At 44.6% G+C, this 20835-nt stretch overlaps 1 protein-coding gene across 5 annotated transcripts in view; it reads left to right on the forward strand.

The window, feature by feature from the left end:
- Positions 1-20835, forward strand: part of fam49al (family with sequence similarity 49 member A, like) — a 38822-nt gene that overhangs the window by 9650 nt on the left and 8337 nt on the right. For 2 of the 5 annotated variants that reach the window (XR_004576276.1, XM_034294804.1), the window contains exons 2-6: positions 4816-4898; positions 11219-11297; positions 11973-12052; positions 17082-17203; positions 18828-18933. Coding sequence is in view for 4 of the 5 variants with exons in the window: in XM_034294804.1 (XP_034150695.1) it covers positions 11980-12052; positions 17082-17203; positions 18828-18933 (301 nt within the window). In the remaining variant the exon portion in view is untranslated. Of the gene's footprint in view, positions 1-4815; positions 4899-6057; positions 6355-11218; positions 11298-11972; positions 12053-17081; positions 17204-18827; positions 18934-20835 lie in introns of those variants that run through there. The other 3 variants (XM_010864737.5, XM_010864735.5, XM_010864736.5) reach the window with 3 other exon arrangements.

Below are 20835 nucleotides of genomic sequence, written 5' to 3' on the forward strand. Positions count from 1 at the left end.
ACCCTCCATCAACCGTACCATTAAATTGGCGGTCAATCTGCTAAGCTCACTGTGACGGCTGCCACCTCTCCACCCACTCCACCACCATAACCCTGTGTCAGTCCACACCTCTCCTCTCTCCACCCACTCCACCACCATAACCCTGTGTCAGTCCACACCTCTCCTCTCTCCACCCACTCCACCACCCGAATCCTGTGTCAGTCCACACCTCTCCTCTCTCCACCCACTCCACCATCATAACCCTGTGTCAGTCCACACCTCTCCTCTCTCCACCCACTCCACCACCCGAATCCTGTGTCAGTCCACACCTCTCCACCCACTCCACCCACTCCACCATCATAACCCTGTGTCAGTCCACACCTCTCCTCTCTCCACCCACTCCACCATCATAACCCTGTGTCAGTCCACTCTGCTCATTGGAACCATCTGAGGTCCTTGGGCTCATGACAACAGACATTTCAGACAGTGTGTTTATTTGACAATAGTTCTTGTTACCATGTGCCCTCTCCTCTGCAAACTGTCCTGGATGCCGTATTGAGCCAGGCCAAAGGAGTCACCGATCGTGACAAGGTTTGAAGTCTTTGGCAAACAGGAAAAGGATAAAAAAAATAACAGGTATCTAAAATAACTCCACGATTTTAATGTCTTTCATTTCCAAAATTGGCAATCAAGCAGGATAACATAGCAGCAGTTGAGGTACATGATTTTAGCTACTACACCACGAGGGACAGAAACGTGTGTGTGTGAGCTCCTCTATGTTTCCCCATTGCTTTTCCATTCAGCAACTGTTCACATAACCCAGTGATAAACACTGATAAACTGCCCAAGGTTGCCCATCATAGAGAGCTCTTTGGGTTCACTAACTGCTCAAGGTTACCCATAATAGAGAGCTCTTTGGGTTCGCTAATTGCTCAAGGTGACCAATCAAAAGAGCGCCTGGAATTTGCTTACTCCTCACGGTGACCAATCAAATCAGATATCTTTGTGTCCTGCAAAATGCCGGCAGGAAGGGAACCAGAAAACAACAAAATGGATAAAAACACAGACCGGACAAGACGTCCTGAGGCCGTATCTAGAAGTGTATGTCCTATTGTCAAGAGTGTTTGTACCATATAGTAGGGTGTGTGTAGCGTTCCTTGTTGTGTGTGTGTGTGTGCGTGTTATGGTCAGTCTTCTCTCAGAGTTACGGCCTAATGCATTATTGATGGAGTTCAACGCAGGATTGTTTACAGGGGGCAGATCAGAGAGCACAGAAGAGAGAGGAATGGGGAGAGTGAGGGAGAGAGTGGGGGGAGAGAGTGGGGGAGAGAGTGGGGGAGAGAGTGGGGGGGAGAGGCAGAGAAACAGAGAGGAATAGACAAAGTAGACAGTAGAGAGGGTGAGCGGCAAAGAGAGAGTGGTCTAGAGAGACAGCTATATATAGATTGAGTGGTCTAGAGAGACAGCTATATATAGAGAGAGTGGTCTAGAGAGACAGCTATATATATAGAGAGAGTGGTCTAGAGAGACAGCTATATATATAGAGAGTGGTCTAGAGAGACAGCTATATATATAGAGAGAGTGGTCTAGAGAGACAGCTATATATATAGAGAGAGTGGTCTAGAGAGACAGCTATATATAGAGAGAGAGTGGTCTAGAGAGACAGCTATATATATAGAGAGTGGTCTAGAGAGACAGCTATATATATAGAGAGAGTGGTCTAGAGAGACAGTATTCGGCCCCCTTGAACTTTTCGACCTTTTGCCACATTTCAGGCCTCAAACATAAAGATATAAAACTGTAATTTTTTGTGAAGAATCAACAACAAGTGGGACACAATTATGAAGTGGAACGAAATTCATTGGATATTTTAAACCTTTTTAACAAATAAAAAACTGAAAAATTGGGCGTGCAATATTATTTTGTTCAACCAACTTGTTGTTGATTCTTCACAAAAAATTACAGTTTTATAACTTTATGTTTGAAGCCTGAAATGTGGCAAAAGGTAAAAAAGTTCAAGGGGGGCCGAATACTTTCGCAAGGCACTGTATAGAGAGAGTGGTGAACAGTGAGGAAAGGATGGAGTGACATACAAGGGTTAAATCAGATGGGGTGCGCCACGATCGGGCCACATGCCAGTGTGTGTCCGGGACTCCCATGACATTGTGCGTACCTGCCAGCAACCCCCCCTGTGTGGTGGGGTGGTATTGACCCCCTCCTGTGTGGTGGGGTGGCATTGTCGGCAGGTGTCTACTTGCACCGGTGATTTCCTCGTGTGAGTCAGGGACCAGCATGCTAACTGAGCTCATTAGCCAAGGGATCATGACCTCACATGTGGAGATCAAGCTAACTTCCTGGTTGGGTGGGGGGTGTTGTTGCACTGTTCAACTCGTCCTCTGAGAATTGCTGGATGAGGGAAGGACGTATAAATAGACTTGGACATCCCAAAACCCAGGAGAAATTAGAGGACCCTAAAAAATATTACAAATTGGGGGTAACAGGGGGTTTCTGTGAGTGTTTTGAACGTGTGTTTATGGGAGACAGAAGGGCTGTGGGGTCAGAACTATGGACTTCAGTGTGAAAGGCACACTGCTGATTGATTGGATGGAGAACAGGTGGTACAAAGACAAACACACACACACACACACACACACACTGACACACACACACACTGACACACACACACACTGACACACACACACACTGACACACACACACACATAGAGGGTGAGTGACTGTAGTGTGGATGATATCGCAGGATGAACCTCTCTCTGGGAAGGTTACATTTGTAGTCAAACCGGCAAGATCTCGCTCCTAATGTCACCCTCACCCTCATCCCCTCGCTTTCGTCCTCTCTCGTTTTCATCCCCTCTTTCTCTCATCCTCTCAACCCATTCTCTTCCCCTCTCCCTCTTTATTTGTCTCATATTCTCTCATCCTCTCTTTCTATCTCTCTTTCCCTTTGTCTCATCTCTCATCCCTTCTCTTTCCCCTTTTTCTCTCTCTCTCCTCATCCCAACCTGTCATCCTCTCTCTCTCTCCTCATCCCAACCATTCATCCTCTCTCTCTCTCCTCATCCCAACCTGTCTCTTTTTCATTTTCTCTCTCTCTTTTCCACCTCTCCATATCTCTCCCTCTCTTTCGCTAACAGTTTCTTTCCTTCTTTCTTTCCCTCTCTATGTTAGAGAAAATTTGTCAAAGGAGGTTCTATTGGCTTAGCTTAGAACGTACTCTGCCTCGTCGTTGCCATGCCAATAAGTGAAGATTTGTTTCCTTGGCAACAGTTATTCCAAGTCATTATTTCTCTCTATTTTTCTTTCTCTCTCTTTCTTTCTTCCTCTAAATCTTTGTTATCTTTCTTTCTCTCTCTTTCTCTCTTCCTCTAAATCTTTGTTATTTTTCTTTCTCTGGAAAGGCAACATTGTAATTAGCGTTTAGTCTTTAGTGTAATGTTGATGACCAGAATATCTAATCTGTGTGAAAATAACAAAGGACCAGTGACCAGTTGGGCTCAATACCTTTTCTACTCAGTGCTTTTTGAATTAGAAAGACTTGAAATTGACATTTTGTTTACTTTTTAAATCGACTGGAATGTCTGTCAATTAAATTAAACCCAACCCTGTCACACTGACACACCTGTCACACTGATACAACTGACACACTGACACACCTGACACACCTGTCACACTGATACAACTGACACACTGACACACCTGACACACCTGTCACACTGACACAACTGACACACTGACACACCTGACACACCTGTCACACTGACACAACTGACACACTGACACACCTGACACACCTGACACACCTGACACACTGACACACCTGTCACACTGACACACTGACACACCTGTCACACCTGTCACACCTGACACACCTGACACACTGACACACATGACACACCTGTCACACTGACACACTGACACACCTGTCACACCTGTCACACCTGACACACCTGTCACACTGACACACTGACACACCTGTCACACCTGACACACTGACACACCTGACACACTGACACACCTGTTACACTGACACACCTGACACACCTGTTACACTGACACACATGACACACCTGTCACACTGACACACTGACACACCTGTCACACCTGACACACCTGACACACTGACACACCTGATACACCTGTCAAACTGACACACCTGTCACACTGACACACCTGTTACACCTGTCAAACTGACACACCTGTCACACTGACACACCTGTTACACTGACACACCTGTCACACTGACACACCTGTCACACTGACACACCTGTCACACTGACACACCTATCACACTGACTCACCTATCACACTGACACACCTGACACACCTGTCACACCTGTCCAACTAGGTGGGGTGTCTCCAGCATGTTAAGTCCCACCCCTTTGTGATGAATCCTCCATGTAATGTTGACCTACATTGCATACAGTGATGACCGAGGCTACAATAGTACTTACACAACAGGTGGCTGGTAACACCTAAATCGGAGAGAGGGGGAGGGGTCATGGGCTCGGAGTGGAACCAGTTATTCCATTCCACTTGTTCCACCTCCCCTCTGACCAACCTCCTCGGGTTCACACACACACACACTCATCATCATGATTTAACATTCTGATGCTTGTCCCTCCACACATTGTCACAAAGACACACCCCTTTTAACCATTACTATGCTAAACCTCTCTCCCACTCTCTCCCACTCTCTCCCACTCTCTCCCACTCTCTCCCACTCTCTCTTGCTCTTTCTGTCCCTTGATCTTTCCCTTTCTCTCTCCCTCCCCCCCTCTGTTCGTCTATCCCTCCTTCTGTCACTCCGTTTCTCTGCAGGGTGCTGATGCTGTAGTGACAGCTGAACTGAGGAGCCCAGGTTGATGCAGTGAAGAACTCTATAAGGACACACTTAAGCAAAGGTATGAATAAGAGACGAAAAGGAGTGAGGGGAGATGCAACGTGGAGGAGGTGCGTTGGAGGGAGGTGGGAGGGCTGATGAGACGGGGAGGAGGCGCAGGGGAGAGAGGTGGGAGGAGAGATGGGACGGGGAGGAGGCGCAGTGGAGAGAGGTGGGAGGGGAGATGGGACGGGGAGGAGGCGCGGTGGAGAGAAGTGGGAGGTAGAGGAGCTACTACCACAGGTGAGACCCAGATAGCATACAAAACAAGAGGTTGGGGGGGCAGAAAGATGAATGAGGTAGAGGTGAGGATGTGGGGGAGGGGGGTTGGGAGGGCGGGCGTCAGTGTGCTGTAAATTGCTCTGGATAAGAACGTCTGGCAACCTAAATGTCAAAGTGACCAAAAGCCTGCATCCAAAACCTGCGGCGTCCAAGATTCCTTCCTGTGATCCTTAATGACTTCCAGACAGAGATTAGGCCTGGATAAGTAGACGCCGAACACAGTCAATGGAGCGGCGTTCAGTCTGGCTACAAAACTACCGCTAATGCGTCTTCCCATTCACTTCAGGAATTCCTGGGAATTCTGACCACATCTCTGCGCTCAGACACCGGCAGACATCCAGTAGGCATGCCCACAAAACCGCGGACACCTTTTCAATCAGGCCATAGGTTCCTGTACCCAATGCCCCACACACAGATTAGGGCCTCCAGTCCTGAAACTAAAAATCCCTTTTGGCGCATTTGTCTCCCAGGCACTCAACAAATAACCACGTTTAACCAGACCACCGTCCTCCTGCACCAACCCATAGTCCACACACACCGTGGTACCCAGGCAACCTCCAACTCCTGGCACAGCCCACCCCCTCGAGCTCTATGAGACTATGTGATCAAAAGCAGTGATCGCTTTAAAGTGCACACTGTAGGGTGCCAATTGGGAAACAGAGATTTCTGTCGCAGTGAAAAGGAGAAGTGAGGAGAATTAGGGGCATTTAGAGACACCTCCTGGAATAGAAGAAGACTGAATACGAGACTGGAGCCCAGAGAGAAAGACAGGGGGACAAGGAGGGAGGGGTCGAGTCTCAGACATTACAACGGGTTGGGGGGGGTGGTACCGTATGGCTAAAGAAAGAGAGCCCCCCCCCCGCCCGCCCCCCCTTTCAGATAAACACACCACTGAGAGAAAATGCGTGGCGCGCAACAGGAGTGAGAATACGGAAATAAGAAAAACGGCTTTAAATAGGCATGCAGAAAAAAGGGAAGCGTGACCAAAAGAGAGAGGGTGTGAGAAAGAGACAAAGACAGACACACAGAACGGGACAAGCCAGCTAGTTAAAACTGCTACAACGGGGAACATACAAGCAGCGGCCACCTCCCAATAGAGGAGAGGAAAAGAGGAAGAGGAGGTTGGAGTGGGAAGAGGGGGGGGAGGTAACAAGGGAAGACGTCAAAGGACAAACACACGTTTGATCGGTGCGACGGTAAGTGGCTGACTGGCTGATTTACATGCAGGTCCTTTAGCCGACGCTCACGCCCAGAGTCTTTTACAGTCGTGGGCACACCTTCACCGTGGCCTCGCCTGCTGGAACCGACCACATTATTCTGACGTTACAAGGTCCATCCTGCACGGGACTCTGGGTGGTGACGCCACACGTCTGATTAGGAGAATTGATCCAGTTTGGTGATTACGTCTGATTGGTTGTCTGACGTGTCTCATTGGTAAGAGTAGGGAGAGGGCGTAGAACGCAGGGGTCAATTCGTTACAGGTTTTTTTTGTCAAACAGAGCTACTATCAGACAACTTTGGGTAGGTTCAAGTGGGAAGAGCTAAATGAACAGGTTTGTCGAAACATTTAACAGCATGAACATTTTGTTTGGCAGTATGAATGCTTCTCCTACATGTTGCTCTCAGGTCAGTCCTGGGCTGGTTAACCCTGAATCTTACAGCTACTGGATAGCCTGGTGATTACTTTTACTGGACTCCAATCCAGTCAATAATGAGCTTCCTGTAAACTGTGTGTGTGTGTGTGTGTGTGTGTGTGTGTGTGTGAGAGAGATGGTAGGTATGGAGTGGGTGTGGATGTACTGCACACACTTGCACATACATACAAGCAAACAAAACCACACACACATGCACATACACACACACACACACACACACAGACACACACACAAAAACACACACAGACACAGCTCTCATTTGGCTGCTGGTAGGTTTTCACATCCTCTAATGGGAAGAAGGTTTTATTCCCAGGCCAAACTTTTCCTGGCAACGTGTGCGCGTGTGTGTGAGTGTGTGCGCGTGTGTGTGCTTATGTCTGTGAGTGTGTGCGCATGTGTGTGCTTATGTCTGTATGTGTGTATGTCTGTGAGTGTGTGCGCGTGTGCTAGCATATTCAGGCAGGCGCTAACCTCCAGGTGTGTATTTTGAGTGTAAATCAGCACACGTTTCCATTGGAGTCAGTTAGCAGGGCTCTTATCCGGAGCCCGTCAGAGCCGGTTAATCAATGAACCCAATACAGCCGCCGTGTTATTTCATCACAACAGCAGTCCATTGCAAAACGTGTTTCTGGAATGCATGTAATGCAGGTGGAGACGGTGCCGGACACACTGCCGCAACCACAACCGCGCCGGACTGACGATAAGGGTTAGCAATGCTAACAGCACGAGGGTTCCCATGCATTAGGGTGCCCGTGCATTAGGGTGCCCGTGCATTAGGGTGCCCGTGCATTAGGGTGCCCATGCATTAGGGTGCCCGTGCATTAGGGTGCCCATGCATTAGGGTGCCCGTGCATTAGAGAAAAACCACCGTTCAGCGGTGTTTAAAGTCGAAGCAGCCCATGCACGTGAGGAAGATGTCCGCATCGTAAACCCCCTGGGTCTATTTAAACCTGGGCTCTCAGGTCTCATTATGTAACCACATGGCAGCAACTGCGTGACAAATGGCGCCCTAATCCCTATCTAGCGCACTACCTGGAACCTGGTCTGAAGGTTGCACTGCACAGGGAACAGGGTGGCGTTCGGGATGCGCACGTTGTCTTTGGGATCACCTTGGCAACGCTGGAATTGTGAATTAATCAACGGCATCTTTTCTGATAAAGAGTGGAGAGGCTACTGGAGGGGGAAAGTGTGTGTGTGTGTGTGTGTGTGTGTGTGTGGGGGGTGGGGGTATCGGGGGCATTGTTTCAGTGAGTTAGGCCAGGCTCGTTTTCATACTGTCTGCTTAATTCTAATGGTATGATGACACAGCATTCTCACTCTTGTGCCTTGCTCCCCTTCGCTTTCTCCTCTCCCTCCTTTCTCCCTTTCTAAACTGCATTGCAACACCCGCCTTGCCGTACAACAGCCAAATAAAAGAGGCCTCGGCGCGACGTGTTTGTCTCCTAATCATGGTAGCTACAACCCTTCCCGGGAAAATGGCACTGGCTCTGCTGTGGTGCGATGCTAATGAAAGAGATGCTAATGTAGCGTTTTCAACGAGCAGCGCTACCCGGCAATTCCGCACCTACGTGGCTCAAACCCGGGACCTCTGCTTCACGAACACACGTGACCGTCCACACCAGGGCGTCTTTACCGTTCGGGTTTTAGAAGCCAGTGCAAACATGGACACTTTTAGGACTGAGGGGTCAGTTTTACACATCTCCATGTGTTGCCCAGCGCTGTGCCGTGAACAGTTTGAGACAGAAACAGACTTATCTTCTGAGGAAGGCGTTACAGGGACGGCCTCCGGGGCCGTGACCAGATGAAGATGTTAGAGGGACGTTCTCCTCTGAAACGTTCCACAAGGCCAGTTAATGTGGAGGTGTGTCGCCTTGTTAGCGACCGATAGGGTGAAATCGCGTCTCGTGCTTCGGCTTCCTGGGAATTGGATGCCTCCAGTTGAGGCCAGTTTCTGGCTGTTCCTGGGCGTAGTGCTTAACTCACAGGTCTGGGATTTTAATGATTCCGTTAAAAGCGTGTCTGAGCTTGTTTTAGTGTCCAGGGTATCGGGTCCAGCATATCGAATGGTATTGTTCTATAGGCAAATGTTTCCTCTTCATTGCTTTTGCCTATCCTGGCAAATTATTTTCCCAGTCGTAGAAAAGCGATGGCCCACTGGCTCATTGGCCCTTCAGCATTAATCCTGTGCCCAAGTTTTCTTTGCTGATGATGCTCTAGTTCACATCTGCCTCCTCTCTCCTCTCACCCACTCCCTGTCTCTCTTTACTCCCTTATGTGACACTGAACAGCTCTTTGAAACCAAATCACAGCGGCAGTCCGTCTTGAATTGCGGCATTGACTGCAACCACAGATTGTTTGCTGACTCAGTTCCATATTAGTGTTTGAGAAAGAGGCACATCTGTCTGCGTGTGTCCCCACCTGTTATCTGGTAGGACAGGAAATATGTCCCCCTGTGACTTAAACACCCACTTTGGTAAGTAGCTAAGGCAAGCCTTGTTGTGTCCTCACAGCACAGCCTTTTGGAGCAGAAAGCGATGAACTCCAAACGCCTGCTGGTAGAAGGAAACTCCCTTGCGTGTGATCGATAAGGCCGTGTAGAAAGGCAGCTTTTCATAAAACGACTACTCTTCTTAGGCGGCTAACAAATGCATCTCAGTGTCTTTCCGCTAACTTGTTTTTTTTAACCAATTAATTCAGATTTCTTTTCCGAGTTGATCAGATTAGTAAAAAGACAAATTACTAGGTAAGACAAAGATCAGACCTCTGGGATCTATATATGTTGCCTAATCAACTGACAGAAGCTGCCATATTTTCCTTTAACATTAAATATTGGGTATGAAAGTATATATTCTTTGCTGGAAACATCTACCTGTAGAACCTGGACTGTTCAAACAAGGGAGAAACTGGACAAAGCTAAAAACAAGGACAAGGAAAAGGAAAGGAGATGACTGCAGAGGAGACGACAGGATTGTAGATTAATTTCGATGGACCCGAGGGGTTGACAGTTGGATAAAGGTCAGGGGTGGGGTCAGTTCCATTTCAGGTGCAGTCAACTCCTTAATTACATTGGAAGTCAAAACACTGTTCTCTTCAGTTCTCTTCAGTTCTCTTCAGTTCTCTTTTCAGTTCTCTTCAGTTCTCTTCAGTTCTCTTCAATTCTCTTTTCAGTTCTCTTCAGTTCTCTTCAGTTCTCTTCAGTTCTTTTCAGTTCTCTTCAGTTATTTTCAGTTCTCTTCAGTTCTCTTCAGTTCTTTTCAGTGTTTTGAACTTTACCTGGGAAATAAGGCACTCCGGGAAATAAGGTTTATTTGCAGTGTTTATATTTAATCACTTTTAGCCCTCACAGTATTAACATTTCAAACTAGTGCAGTGATTTTATTAGTCCACTTTTTATGGTCAGAGTGTTGATTGAACAGTGGGGAATTTGCTGTGATGTTGGCTTGGTTCTGCAGTTAATGGCTTTTGTTACATTCTTTTTGTGTCAGACCAACTCTAGCAACACATGCAGTAGTAGACTTAAGACCTTAGCTACTTCAGTGAAATGTAGGACGTAGTGGGATTGAGATTAGAAAAATTGGATTGCGATTATTAGTGGGATTGAGATTAGAAAAATTGGATTGCGATTATTAGTGGGATTGAGATTAGGAAAACTGGATTGTTATTATTACAGTGGGATTGAGATTAGGAAAATTGGATTGCGATTATTACAGAGCGATTGAGATTAGGAAAATTGGATTGCAGTTATTACAGTGGGATTGAGATCAAGAGGGAATGAATGTTGAGGTGATGATGATATGACAGAACCAATGTTGTCTGTCTGTTTGTCTCTCTGTAACTATATGTTATAACTTATGTTGTCTGTCTGTCTCTCTGTAACTATATGGTAAAACTTATGTTGTCTGTCTGTCTCTCTGTCACTATATAATATAACCTAGGTTGTCTGTTTGTCTCTCCCACTTAAAATGGTGGAATTGTTAACTCCCTGTCTGTTTGTCTATCCATTCCAGTAAATGTTGTGGGGATATAATAGAACACTATCTGTCTATCCCTCCAGGTTAATGTGGTGGGGATATGATAGAACTCTTTGCTATCTGTCTGTCTGTCTTTCCCTCTGTGTTAATGTGGTGGGGATATGACAGAACACTTTATCTGTCTGTCTCTTTCCCTCTGGGTTAAGGTGGTGGGGATATGATGGAACACTTTATCTGTCTGTCTCTTTCCCTCTGGGTTAAGGTGGTGGGGATATGATAGAACACTTTGCTATCTGTCTGTCTGTCTTTCCCTCCAGGTTAATGTGGTGGGGATATGATAGAACACTTTATCTGTCTGTCTGTCTTTCCCTCTGGGTTAAGGTGGTGGGGATATGATAGAACACTTTGCTATCTGTCTGTCTCTCCCTGTCCAGGTTGCAGCCATGGGGAACCTCATTAAGGTCCTTGGCAAGGATTTAGAAAACTGTCCACATTTTTTCCTGGACTTTGAAAGTAAGTGAGCGCTGAGATGTGTGTGTGTGTGTGTGTGTGTGTATGTGTGTTACTATATGTGTATCAGTGTGTAAAGCAGGGTGGGAGGCGGAGGTGATGGGGGGGCGTTAGGGTGGAGGCGTGGGTACCCGTGGATGCGTGTCGGTTTGCTCGTTGTGTGTTGGGAAAGCGTGGGTGATGTTTGTCATTTGCAGAAAACTCTCTTCTACCCTCACTCCCACTTGGAAGTCTCCGGTGTTTGTCCTGAATAGGCCGTGAATCCCTGAAAGATCAGCATATTTAATCCACTGAAGCAAAGGCACACAAAACTCCTCCAGGGTCGTGCACTTTCTAGTTTATTCATTTCTAATCTGCCCCGTGATAAACTAGGTTTTTATAATTCTTCAGTCTAGTTGCATTTTGAAAATCTGTGCGACGGAGAGCCAGAGGGAACAAAAGAGAAAGTGAGAGTCGGGAGAGAGAGAGACGTCTGTTCGTCCGTGTTGCCGTGCCGACGTTACCCACAACCACAACATACGCCGACGGACTAGGCCACCATCACAAAAGACTACCCCCAACCCTCTCTAAACGCCCCCGCACCCCCCACCCCACACACACACACACACACACACACACACACGTCCCTCACACCTCCCCCCCATCACCAACATACTCCTCTTATTTCCTCTGTTCCAGGAGATTGATGGGAAACCTCCTGAAAGTGCTGGCTTGCGCCGAACTTGAGCATGGCCCAATAGTTTTCCTTGACTTTGAACGTGAGACCATACATTTTTTTTTTTGTTGAGTTCTTCTCTCTGTTTTTTTTTTCTTTCTTTTTGTCTCTCTTTCGGTCCCTTCATACATTTCGGTTGGTCTGTTGTTTGTCAACCCCCCCCCCCCCCCCCCCCCCCCCCCCGTGAGTGTTTCTGTCTTCTTAGTTTTCCATTGTGGAAATGTCCCTATTTTTCATGAGGCTGGCCTTCCTAGTCCTACGTGAGGAATAACAATCTGGTAACAAAATCTGGTGAAAGAATTAAAAAGGGTTATGGCTATGACTGTTGTTGATACAAACAATGTATCGAGGTTGTATTGACATTTTCTAAATGAAGCAAGTTTGCAATTTGTAAATGCAGCGTAAGTCTAGAGAAGGCCACCCCTCTTGCTTTCAACAATGGAAGGAGCCAAGGCCATGTTTCTTCATGTAGTCCTGTCAGACAAGTGTGTTTGTGTGTGTGTGTGTGTGTGCGCGCGCATGCAACAGCGAGGGTTGATAAAAAGATGGCCACCTCAATCCTCGCCCGTCCTCCTTCCACTCTGGCATTTGACCTTTAAACTTTAACCTCTTCCTTCCCTCTTTCCTTTCTTCCTGCCTCTTCAAAACCTCTACTGGGTGGTTCCTTCCACCCGGTTTGACTATAATGTAAATACTATGGAAACAAGAGAGACCAATTCTGTGGAGAAAGGGGTGTTTGAATGAAAGCCCACCCCCTTCTCTATAGCAACTTGGCGCTGTCCTGTTTCAGAGACAGGAAGTCACATCTGTCCCAAAGACGGAAGCTTGGGTTTACCTTATTGGTCAACACACTTAAATAGGGATCAACCCTTTAGCCTAAAACTGCAATATGTTAACATTATTTTTCGACTAGAATCATATATAGCATCAACACCAAACCTAATGCATACAGACGTGAAACTCCGTTAAATAAGCGCCAGACATCAAGACAATGGGTTTGACTGCATGAAAAATCTCAAGGAATGCACGGACTCCTGTCCTGCCCAACGTAAAAAAAATTAAAAACAACAACACATGGACACTTTGTACTTCACAGCAAATGAAATGTCCTAGGCCTAAATAAGAGCTCAACTGAAAACATGAACGCGTCCACTTCAGTCTAATCTCGTAAAAACGCTAGCTTGGTCGACGTGGCTAACCAGGTGTGTTCAGAAGAGGCCCGACTGGGAGTAACACTGTTGTCTCCAGATGTCGACACAGACTCGAATGAGTCTGTGTGGGGATTCTGACTTCCGGCACACGGCAGCACTGGACACACAAACACACACACACTCCCTGAGTCACTCTGAGTTCTCTGTAACAGAGCCCTTGGGTCATAGGAAAGCACTCTGACAAAGACTCCCTGAAACATGGGAGACTACTCTAGGCAAATCTTAACATACCCACACAAATAAACAAATAACAAAATGCACATTCATCCATACAGTCATGTGAAAAAATTAGGACACCCTATGAAAATGTTTTTTTTTTTACATATTTAGACATATTTAGACACATCAATTTTAACAATACTGAGAGATTCAAGTAATAAATAATAAAATAAACGTGCAATTTCTGGTGAGGAATAAATTAGGACACCCCCACATTGTGTCCCACTTAAAATGGCTGAAATCACACACAGGTGTATCACATCAGGTGCACATGATTAGAACATTGTTACTCAGCATTTTGAAGGAGACTTGCCCTATTTAAACCTCAGACATTCAGTTTGGTGTGCTCCTGACTGTTGACGTGAGAGTGAACACCTTGGTGAGATTGAAAGACCTGTCTGAGGCCTTCAGAAAGAAGATTGTTGCAGTTTATGAGTCCGGTAAGGGATTTAAAAAATTTGAAATCAGCCATTCCACTGCCCGTAAAATAGTGTACAAGTGGAGGACATTCAAAACAACTGCCAATATGCCCAGGTCTGGCCGTCCAAGCAAGTTCACCCCGAGAGCAGACCGCAAGATGCTAAAAGAAGTCTCCAAAACCCCTAAAATGTCATCACGGGACCTACAGCAGGCTCTGGCGACTGTTGATGTGAAAGTGCATGCCTCTACCATCAGAAAGAGACTGCACAAGTTTAATCTTCACAGGAGGTGTGCAAGGAGGAAACCTTTACTCTCCAAGAGAAACACTAAGGCCAGACTGAAGTTTGCCAGAGAGAACATAGACAAAGAACAGAACTTCTGGAATAATGTTCTTTGGACAGATGAGTCTAAAATTGAGTTATTTGAACACCAGAACAGAGGACATGTTTGGCGCACACCAAATACAGCGTTCCAGGAAAATAACCTCATACCAACTGTGAAGCATGGAGATGGAAGTGTCATGGTTTGGGGATGCTTTGCTGCAGCAGGACCTGGCCAGCTCACCATCATAGTGCTTGAGCAACATGTCATCCATCATGAATTCTATAGTGTATCTTAGGGTGCTTGAGCAACATGTGAGACCATCTGTAAGAAAATTAAAGCTGAAGCGGAACTGGACCCTGCAACATGACAATGACCCTAAATATACCAGTAAATCAACCAAGGAATGGCTGAAAACTAAGAAATGGAGAGTCCTGGAATGGCCCAGTCAAATCCCAGATCTTAATCCCATTGAGATGCTGTGGGGTGACTTAAAATGGGCTGTACATGCAAGAAACCCCTCAAACATCACACAAGTTAAAGTATTCTGCATTGAGGAGTGGGGCAAATTTTCCCTAGACCGATGTCAGAGACTGGTAGAGGGTTACAAGAAGTGTCTCACTGAAATTATTTCAGCCAAAGGGGGTAACACTAGGTATTAGGGGGTAACACTAGGTATTAGGGGGTAACACTAGGTATTAGAGGGTAACACTAGGTATTAGGGGGTAACACTAGGTATTAGAGGGTAACACTTGGTATTAGGGGCTAACACTAGGTATTAGGGGGTAACACTAGGTATTAGGGGGTAACACTAGGTATTAGGGGGTAACACTAGGTATTAGGGGGTAACACTAGGTATTAGAGGGTAACACTAGGTATTAGGGGGTAACACTAGGTATTAGGGGGTAACACTAGGTATTAGGGGGTAACACTAGGTATTAGAGGGTAACACTAGGTATTAGGGGGTAACACTAGGTATTAGGGGGTAACACTAGGTATTAGAGGGTAACACTAGGTATTAGAGGGTAACACTAGGTATTAGGGGGTAACACTAGGTATTAGGGGGTAACAGTAGGTATTAGGGGGTAACACTAGGTATTAGGGGGTAACAGTAGGTATTAGGGGGTAACACTAGGTATTAGGGACTAACTTTTTCCTCAGTTAGAATATGCATTAATTTTCAAGTCTTTTGTTTGAGTAAAACAATGTTATTTTTTGCTGTTTACCTGCAATTAGATCACTTTCTTTTCCAGAGATGAATAAAACAAGATTAGACATCGATATGTGAACATTTCTTAATGAATAACTGAATATTTAATGGGGTGTCCTAATTCTTTCACATGACTGTACATTCAGAAAACGTGTGTACATTAAAGAAATACAGAGACACTTGTACGGTCACAATAAGGATGCCTTTGGCATAGGTTAGACACCGACTCTTATCTTTACCAAACACACACACACACACAATCATCACAGATGTGCAAACAAAGCCTTAAGTGAAGTGACTTGGAGGAACCCTGTGGCAATGTGTGTGTGTGTGTGTGTGGTTAGTGCCGGCTGTTTATTGGTTCAGGCAATCTGGCTCCGCCTCCTGGGCACACGTCCAGTCTCTCTGGTGTATTTCACGGGGAGATGACAGAAATGAGGACGCTGTAATGGCTCACTGAAGTGTGGTTACCTAACACACATGGGTTCGGTGTGCATGCCACACACACACACACAGACACACACAGACACACACACAGAGATATTCATACGGACCCAGAAGAATACCTCATGTGAAGCTGCACCAGTGTTCCATTGTGTTCACATAAACTTCAATACCCACAGTATATGTTTTATCTGACAAACAAATATATCAGTGAACACACACTCTCTCTCTCTCTCTCTCTCTCTCTCTCTCTCTCTCTCTCTCTCTCTCTCTCTCTCTCTCTCTCTCTCTCTCTCTCTCTCTCTCTCTCTCTCTCTCTCAAATCTAGAACTAGAATAGTTCAAGATAATATTTATTGTACACCTTGAAATGGCAATGAATGAATAAACAAAGCAGTGGGATCGAACAACCACAGCCTAGATAACCAGGTATGTTAGGCCAGCATATTTAATCCTAATGTACACTTATACGTAATGTGTAATTGTTTCCTGCATGGCACAACAATCTTTCTCTCTGAGAGGTTTTCAAAAGCCAGTGCAGCAACTCCTAAAGTTAATAATATGAGCGTTCTTCAAACACCAAAACCCAAACTCCTGTTCTAAAGGAAGAGCGGATGTGTTTAACAGAGATGATTCCTGTCGACTCCGGCCTCTAGTTACACTTGTTACCAACACAACCGATGTCTGATGAAAACCTGTAATCTACAAAACACTTTTTACGAAAAGGATAAGATTCAGTGTTTTTCAGTGAACTAACATTTAATTATGAAACATCATCAGCCATTTTGAATGAGGAATTGACCTTGCAGTCTTCAAATGTTCCGGGTGTTATCGCCTTCAAGAAACAAATAAAGAAACAGGGTTTTCATCAGACAACAATGCAACCAAACTAAGGTTAAAGCACCAGATCCTGACCTGATTAGAACAGACGTAACATTATAGGGTTAACAGGGTTACTGTCCCAACGTCATATCAGGATCTGGCGCCGTGCACTGGGCAATTATTGCACAGACATTGTAAATATCTTCTGTCCTAATTCTCTTCTTTCAATCCACATCTTTCCTCGGTCCAACCCCCCACCCCCTCCCCCCCTCCCCCCACACACACACACAAAAACACACATGCTATTATAAACTAATTCCCCAAATCACCCCCGTCAACCCTGAAACTATTTCACCTTCCACAACTCCTTCTGCCTGCACGCTCGTGTCCCGTCCAAACCTCCTGTACCTCCGTTCCCCTCTGCAGATGCCCAGCCTACCGAGGCGGAGACAGCCGTGTGGAACCAGGTCAGCGCGGTCCTGGAGGAGGCCCACGGCATCCTGGCCGAGCTGCAGTCGTACAACGGGGCTGGGCAGGAGATTCGAGAGGTGAGGGGGTGTCAGCATGACCGACAGGGGTCCACTTTCTATGAGAAACTTTAACGCGTGTTTTCGTTTTCGGTATTCAAGCACTTGTTGTTGTTGGAATATTTTAATGACTACATAAGGCTTGAATTCAAACCTTCATCGTATATTTTAGGGTATTTCCATCCATGTAAGATAAATCGTTTAAAAGTGTAAAGTCGTTTTTTTTACATAGTTCCCAATTTACGGGGTACTTATAAAAGTAGCTGGACATTTGATTTCGCAGACATTTCTTATAAGCAATGTTGTTTGTTTTAGTACATGTATCCATGCACAGGTATCCATGTTTGGTCTTAATCCCAGGCTCTGCATTTGCATTTGGAGTCCATTGCCAGTGCCTGACAACATTAGGACCAGTGAAGTGAAAATTTCTGTCAAATGCCAGATCAGCTGTTTGGAAAGAAAGCACAGGTTAGCTCAGCAGTGTCAAATGACCTGGTAAAACATCTGCACTTGATGACCAATTAAAATTCCACATAATGAAGAAAAAAATTAAAAACCCTACCCAACTTCAGGAAGTAGGCGTGGATGTGGGAGAATCCCATCAACAAAATGATTACCCAGCTGAACTACAAATGCTGGACTTCGCGGTTCAAACACTAGTAGGCCTAATAGAGCCTGCAGAAAGAAAGGTGTTGACAGATCAGACAAAGACGACGTTGTACCAGAGATTTCATGGGGAGAAGTGAGGAGAGAAAAAAAGGAAATTAAGTCCCACCAAATACAAATCATTACTATTTTATTTTATATAATGTTATCCTGCTCAAATACATCTGAAACACTAAAGTGGGAGGATTATTTACAAAATGTAATGAAATGTCTAAACGGTTCATCCAGAATGGATGAAAATACCCTCAAATTATAGCTAACACTTCAGTACTCCAGGTAGTTATTTTGTCATTTCAAAAAATGCTAAAAAATACAGAAAATACAAAATGCCAAAAAATACAGAAACAATCATTGTCTTGATCAACTACTTTCAGAGTAATTATTCTTATTAAGTTTGTATTGAGATAATTTTTAAGAAGGCCTATCTGTTAACCACCACATATACTGCAACTACTAGAACCAATGTAAACATGTATGTAAAAATAACTACTAATCACATATGTAGAAGAAAGAAAAATACACTCTTCTAAAGGATCCACTGAGATCTTCTGTTATTAGGCGCGCACACACACACACACATTCTGACACATACAGACACACAAACACACGCACGCACAGATGTGATCCGCCTTTTACTTTCATCATGGACTTCAAAGCAGCCATGTGGTCAGCCACTGAGACATCAGTACAGAAAACACATCGGTCATCACCATGCTACAATTAACATCTCAATGGGAACCAGTTGGCTTCAGTCAGCCCTATGTCAACACCCACTGGGAGGGGACAAGATGGCTGACAGCTAAAGACTGACAGCTGATGAAAAGTGTAATGTAAGGAAAGAAAAAGAAAATAAACAAAATCTTTTTTGTTTGTTAATCTCTTCCTCCCTGTTGTTAATTTACCTAATCTGAAATTATTCTACTTATTTTGCAACCTGAAACATTATATTTGTTTCTTCATTCCTTCCCCTCCACTCCAGGCCATTCAGAATCCAGGTGACCTACAGCTTCAAGAGAAGGCCTGGAATGCAGTCTGCCCTCTGGTGGCCAAGCTGAAACGGTTCTATGAGTTCTCCCTCCGACTGGGTGGGTAACTCTCAGGAGCACAGAGACACACACACGCACACAAACAAACACACACACATGGCCCCTTTCATGTGTAGTGCCCTTTCCTGTTGACATGTGCCCATCTGTCTCCGTCACACACAGTCATAGTTACTGTATATTACATATAATGAAAGAGTCATAGTTACTGTAAACTACATATTATAATGAGAGTCATAGTTACTGTAAATTACATATCTTAATGAAAGAGTCAAAGTTGCTGTATATTAGATATCATAATGGATGAGTCATAGTTACTGTATATTACATATCATAATGAAAGAGTCAAAGTTACTGTATATTACATATCATAATGAAAAGGTCATAGTTACTGTATATTACATGGCAGCTTTTAATATTTCGGTTTAGACTTTATTTTGCACTAACACACACACACCAACAAGTCCACACACACCCACACACTCACACACACACACACAAATTCACACTTACACACACACAGACACACACAAACACACACACACAAATACACATGCACAAACACTGCTCTCTCCTCTCAGCCACCTCTGCAGTACTACTGTATATTACCTAACATAATGAAAGAGTCATAGTTACTGTAAATTACATATTATAATGAGAGTCATAGTTACTGTAAATTACATATCTTAATGAAAGAGTCAAAGTTGCTGTATATTAGATATCATAATGGATGAGTCATAGTTACTGTATATTACATATCATAATGAAAGAGTCAAAGTTACTGTATATTACATATCATAATGAAAAGGTCATAGTTACTGTATATTACATGGCAGCTTTTAATATTTCGGTTTAGACTTTATTTTGCACTAACACACACACACCAACAAGTCCACACACACCCACACACTCACACACACACACACAAATTCACACTTACACACACACAGACACACACAAACACACACACACAAATACACATGCACAAACACTGCTCTCTCCTCTCAGCCACCTCTGCAGTACTACTGTATATTACCTAACATAATGAAAGAGTCATAGTTACTGTAAATTACATAGCATAATGAAAGAGTCATAGTTACTGTATATTTCATATCATAATGAAAAAGTCAGTTACTGTAAATTACATATCATAATACAAAGGTCATAGTTACTGTATATTACATATCATAATGAAAAAGTCAGTTACTGTAAATAACATATCATAATACAAAGGTCATAGTTACTGTATATTACATATCATAATGAAAAGGTCATAGTTACTGTATATTACATATCATAATGGAAAGTTATAGTTACTGTATATTACATATCATAATGAGTCATAGTTACTGTATATTACATATCATAATAACAGAGTCATAGTTACTTTATATTACATATCATAATGAAAAGGTCATAGTTACTGTATATTACATAGCAGCTTTTAATATTTCTGTTTAGACTTTATTTTGCACTAACACACACACACACCAAGTCCACACACACAGACAGACACACACAAACACACACACACACACACTCACACACAGACAGACTCATAAAAACACACACACACACCCACACGCACACACACACACACACACACACATTCACACACTCACTCTCACATACACGCACACATACACACACACAAACAGAAATACACATTCACACACTCACTCTCACACACACACACACACACACACGCACACAAACAGAAATACATATTCACACACTCACTCTCACACACACACACACACACACACGCACACAAACAGAAATACACATTCACACACACACACACACACACATTGCTCTCTCCTCTCAGCCACCTCTGCAGTAGCCTGACCTAGCAGGCAGGCAGTGGTTGCTACGGCAACAGCGGAACACGGTCATCGAGCCTAGAAAAAGACAGAGAGGGAGAGAGAGAGAGAGAGAGTGTGA

Source organism: Esox lucius, chromosome 10 (assembly GCF_011004845.1).
Source record: "Esox lucius isolate fEsoLuc1 chromosome 10, fEsoLuc1.pri, whole genome shotgun sequence".
In the NCBI taxonomy this organism is placed as follows: Eukaryota; Metazoa; Chordata; class Actinopteri; order Esociformes; family Esocidae; genus Esox; species Esox lucius.